This window comes from Echinops telfairi, unplaced genomic scaffold, assembly GCF_000313985.2.
Source record: "Echinops telfairi isolate 266 unplaced genomic scaffold, ASM31398v2 ScPeMD7_7421;HRSCAF=8459, whole genome shotgun sequence".
Lineage (NCBI taxonomy): Eukaryota > Metazoa > Chordata > Mammalia > Afrosoricida > Tenrecidae > Echinops > Echinops telfairi.
In genome coordinates this window covers 17,394,288-17,399,957 of record NW_022111321.1, presented here as the reverse complement: position 1 = coordinate 17,399,957, position 5,670 = coordinate 17,394,288, and the positions used below count along the sequence as shown (strand labels likewise).

The 5,670-nt window shown below is 36.1% G+C and overlaps 1 protein-coding gene across 1 annotated transcript in view; it reads right to left on the bottom strand.

The window, feature by feature from the left end:
• Positions 1-5,250, bottom strand: part of ATM (ATM serine/threonine kinase) — a 106,409-nt gene extending 101,159 nt beyond the window's left edge. Inside the window, exons 1-6 of the mRNA XM_045297739.1 lie at positions 5,221-5,250; positions 4,799-4,968; positions 2,781-3,152; positions 2,092-2,286; positions 1,149-1,244; positions 84-309 (exon numbers count right to left, since the gene is read on the bottom strand). Of these exons, the coding sequence (XP_045153674.1) occupies positions 84-309; positions 1,149-1,244; positions 2,092-2,286; positions 2,781-3,152; positions 4,799-4,968; positions 5,221-5,250 (1,089 nt within the window). The remainder of the gene's footprint in view (positions 1-83; positions 310-1,148; positions 1,245-2,091; positions 2,287-2,780; positions 3,153-4,798; positions 4,969-5,220) is intronic.
• Between the last annotated feature and the right edge of the window lie 420 nt (positions 5,251-5,670).

Here is a 5,670-nt window from a genome sequence, read left to right as displayed (position 1 = left end):
CCTACTGCCTGTCCTGCGCGTCTCACATTTTCCTTCCTAACAATCTAACCAAGTAAAGGCTTAGTCCTTTGCCACAACCTCACCTCGGGTGAGTAATTAGATAGCAGCTGTTCTGATAATGCTAGAAGATAGTGATCCAGTGCTTCCTTGAGACTCTGGTGGACAGAAAATCCAGGACTGGATCGGTGCTTTTCTGTAGCACATTCTTTCACAACGGTTAAAAAATCCATCTTGTCAAAAGTTGTCTGAAGAAACAGTTCTTCTACTTGTGAAAATGAGGATTCTTCTTTATCTTTTTGGTGTTGCTCACTTGGAGAAAGTAAATTTTATACACGCATTTTTTAAATTGAAAATCAAACTATCATACTATTTTAGAAGTACATTATAAATGAAAACATCTGTATTATTCAGACTAATAATAGATTATTGTTCCTTTAAATGCTTCCCTTCTCTGAATTTTGGTTCCCACTTTTATCAAATTTCATTATTCTGTAGTATAAATTACTAACAGACAAAGGGAAAAAAGTTAACAGCAAATTCAGAAACCAAGAAACAAACATTAGTACTACAATAACACTGAGGCTAAATGTATTCGGAAGCACTCCTTTTTTCCACCTTTGCCTTATCTAAAATATAGGATCCTTATCCTTTTCATTTTATCTCCTTCATTATATGAAGTTAGGAATCTGCACTAATGAGTAATTTCTAATCAGTGACTATACATCAGCCTTCTAAATCAATTAAAATGAAGTTTTTGAGATATAATTTTGTTCCCTTTATCATAAATCATGTTGTATTTCTGAGGCTAAAGCATGGCCAAATTTTAATTGACATATAGAAATAATTAGCCACACCTTTAAAATCTCACTCCACATAATTGTTTCTATTCTTAACTTCCCATCAAAACCACTCAATTTCTTCTATGGGCAAATGGCACATGCTATACTCTAAAGCATTAAAAAATAGAAATCTAGATGTAAAATTATAGAACATAGATCACAATCACTGAATTAATAGAATATCTTCCCTGGATAATAGTGGTGATTTTCAGTGCATAATTATTAGGATGCAATGATGACCATGCTGAAATTATCAGCTATTTTTATTAAACCTGTATCTTAAAAACATCCAAGAACTGTGTTACATACCATTCTGGGACACTTTGGAAAAAAATCATTGCAGCTTTACAGTTTTTCAGAGTGAGACTCACAAGAATTTTCTCCACTGAAAGGTGAGGAAACTTACTGTAAAGAAAAATAAAAAACATCTTAAAACAACAAAAGTTATTTAAAGAACTCTTTAAACTTAAATATTCAAATTTGGCTATGTAGAAATGGACCTCTAAAATGTGGATCCTCAAATTCCTTTCATTTGTACTGAATTCCCTAACACCTGAAATGAAAGAAGGAGTATTCACTCCAGTACTGTGCTTTCCAACACTTCCTGGAAGCACAGTGAAGCCCACTTCAGACTATGAAACGAAAGTGAACGCACTTTAAGAACCCTAAGGTCTGTTCTCTAATCATGCTGCTCAAATGACCACCTGGAAATTTCCGTTCAATGGAACATTAAAGTGGGAAAGCTGCTCCTCCAGGCCCGTTCTGTCTCTTGTTTCCTTGCCCCAGGAATGTGATACCAGGAGCCATCAGATAACAGGCTCAGATGGACCCGTCCACAGATAAATCAAAAAGGATCGTATAGTGCTTAAAGCACTACAAGCATGTTCTTCATGCATATCCCCCTACTGGTCTATGCGGAGAACGGAACCCTAAAAATAGAGAAAGTTTAATAACTACAACTAGCTCTTGGGAAGGTGCCCAGTGAAGTGCTCAGCTGCTAACTGAAAACCCGGCAGTCTGAACCCACTCCATCAGTCAATGGGAACAAACCTGGGGAATTGCTTCCTTATGGAATTCTGCAGAGAAAACCCTGGGAGGCAGTTTATGGTGCCCCACACAGTTACCATGTGTTGAAAATGTACTCAGGGGCACCTAACATCTGTAGCTATCAGAAAGCCCAGGCAATGGCTGTGAAATAAGGCCACCTGGAATCAAGTAAGTGAAGGAGCAACATGCACTGAACTGCGATCACCTGAGAAGAACGGGGGGCAGCTCGGTAAGGTCTTCTAAGTCATCCTCTAACTGATAGAATAAGAGCCATTTCATGATCCTTTCTCTTAATGAAAAACTTCTATTCACTTCACAGAGATGCTGCTCTCGGCCTGCTGTTACTCTTTCAGGAATTACAGCTATGGTGAGTGCCACTGCCAAGCAGCATACTGCAGGGCTACAACAAAACAAAGAACTATTGTTAAAAGTAAGCTCTTCGAAGAACAGACAACTTGACCTATCTTATTTATCACCCACTGTGCCTCCAAAGCCTAGCACAGCAGTTGGGCCACATGGTAGGAACACAGTACACTTTTGCTGACAAAACAGAAAGACATTGTAAAAAAAGTTTTTTTACATACATTTAAGGAGATACTTGATTAAGAATGACCTTTTATAATATTAATCAGGACTAATGAGAAATTATGAATAATAAACAATTTAAAAGAAATTCAAACTCTAATTCTTTAAAATTGATTATTTGGTAGCATCTCCCCACATTTAAAACTAAATTCACATTTCTTCATTATTAAGTCTTCCTGGCCAAACAGAAAGCTTCTGAAATAGAATTTAACATATGTCTAAAAGAAGCAACAAACTTCCAAAATTGATGAGTGGGAAGTATATTTGTGTATGTGCATAAAACCTGACGTAAGGACATACTCAACTTACCCTGAAGGTTTGCAGGCTGACCCAGTAAATAACTGCCAAAACTCTCTATCAACTTCAACTAGATTGCCTTTAATTATGGCTCCAAGTAAGCCAAAGTTTTCAACTTGTATTTGTTCAGAACTTATACCTCGAAAGGTAATAGAACAAATTTTCATCCAGAGCTTCAGAAGATCTGACTTTTGAGAGCTTTCGAGGTTTAAAGTCTTGCCTTGACACAGAGCAACTTCCATAAGGCATCGTAACACGTATGGTGTGCGTTCCCCACGTCGTTGTTGAGGTAGAAGCTGGGAGAGTATTATCAGTAATGGTGTTAGCTCACAGTTAGGCAAACTTGTAGGGTACTTTGATATTAATTGTGTTGTAATCTGTAACCTAAAAGAAAAAGTAATTAGAAATTATTCAGTCTGTTGGCAAGTACAATGAAAAACAAACAAACAAGCATGATGCCCCGTACAATATTATAATTAATGCATCACTGTCATTATTCTACATACCAAGCTAACTGAACCCACTACCTTCAAATTAATTTCAACCCACACCAACCTCATACAGGATTTGAGATGGGAGCAGAAAGGCTCATCTTTCTTCCATTAAGTGGCTGGAAGGTTGGAACCAATGACCTTGGTAAGGTTAGCAGCTCACCCCCTATCAGGAGTGCCACTGGAGCACTTTCACCATTCTCTGTAACAATGCCATCAAATCAATTTTGACTCATAGTGACCTCCTCACAGGACACAGTAGAACTGTTCCCTAGGATTTACTAGGCTACTGATCTTATGGGATAGGATAGCTTCATTTTTCTCCCATGGAGCTGCTAGTAGAGTTGAACTGCTGACCTTATGGTTAGTAGCCCATGCATAACCTATTACTCCACCTGGGAAGCTTCATCATTTTCTATAGTACTCCCCACCAAAAACTAGCTTTTAATGTTCACCAAGTTCTACCTCCTAAAGTGGCAAGAAGACAAACTTTTTAGCTAGCAGAGTAAGCGATTTTACTTAAATAAAACATTAATTAATAATTAAATCAGCAACATTCTAAGTTACCTCACATACGCCATTCCTCTTCAGCTAAAAAACATTAAAATGCTCTAAGGATAAAAAACAAGGAAAAAATCTAATTTCCTTGACATTAATTTAGTTAATCCAATAAATATTTGTTGACTTCTCTAGAATAGATGCTATTCAAAAAGAGGAACCTTAGCCTATTCATCTCTGTACCCCTAATGCCTGACACACAATAAAGATTCAATAACTAACTCCTGACTAAATGGGTAGTTAAAGAATCTGGAATAGGCACCTTCAACTAAGCATAATACACATGATCTTAAGTAAAAGGTACCTACATCAAAACATAACTAAATTATATTTCAACATTCCATCAACCTGGTAAAAATCAAAAGAGCAATGAACACAGAAGCTTAATTGTAATTCACAATTTTCTAATTGTCTTTAAGTAAACTGTTTAATCTGCCTGGGGTTTGGCTTTCTTTTTGTAAACATGCTGAATGGATGAATTCTGAAGGTCTCCACTGGACTTAGTATGACCTGTTATATTATATATGAGACTGAAGAAGTAAATGCTAATGACCTTTTATCATGGTAGTAGGTCAAAATTATTACATAACTTCTGAAGGCTATTTTTAGTTTCTTCCTAATTCTACTCTGCATGCTAAAATCTCTTTGAGTTGTATACAACGGAGTGACTTCCGTGAAGTAATAGATGTGAGGCTTCATTTTGAGGTGTTGGAAATTTTCACTATTTACACAGTGTAGTAAAAATACCAAAAAGTCACTGATTTGCTCAGGCACAGTGGCCCGTGTCCTGTACCCCAGCATCAGACAAATCATAGTGGCTGACCTCAATATGAATGGCAGTCCCATTCCCCTTCACAAGGGATTGGTTTGGGAGTAAACAAATGACCTAATTCTGGCCACTGAGACGAAAGGAGCTGCTAGAGGTCTTGGAAGCAAAGTTAAATGAGACTAAAAGGTTATTAAATGAAACAATTTCACTACCAAGGCACAAGATGAAAATCATTCTGTGATTTCTGAAGATGATCTTTAATTACTTCCCAGCCAGATTCGATTCTCCTCCTTTTGCAAGGTGTACTGCAGTCACTAAATTCTCTTTGTGTAGTAGTATAAGACTGAGAAATCTCCAGAAATTGGGTATTTTCATTAAAAACCTAAAAAAATAACAAAAGAAAAAAATGTTTTTTCTGATAGTGTTTTTTAATACGTCATCTAGAAAAAAAAAGTTACTCCTGAACTAAAAATACAAGTCAGTCATAAGGAAGAATAATAAATTACAAAAATATACAGTATACAGGTATACCTTGGAGATTTTGCAGGTTCAGTTCCAAGCCACAGCAATAAAGATACAAAGCAAGTAATATGAATTTTTGGTGTTCTAGTACATATAAAGGTTATTTTCATACATCCTGTAGTCTATTCAGTATGTGCAACATTACAGAAAATAGGGTAAAAAGTATAAAAATTACCAAAACGTGACAAAGGCATAAGTTGTTGGGAAAATATTGACAACAGACTTGCTCACCGCAGGGTTACCACAACCTTCAATGTGTAAAGCTGACGCACAATAAAACGAAGGGCAATAAAGTGAACTATGTCTGTATCAGTATGATAATACAGTGAGAATCAAATATACTGAAATAAATACAATGGCTCTTTAAAAGGAGGTGCTATAACAAGTAACATACCAGTTTTATTTCCTGGAAACATTTACTAAAAGCACCAACACATCTAAAAGTAAATCAAAGCCTACTTTTTCAAAAGGACGAAATCTTTAATTTGTCATTATGAAAATGTTTAACGTAGTAAAATTACTATCTAGGACTGTTAACCAAATCTCTGGGAAGAAATTTGTA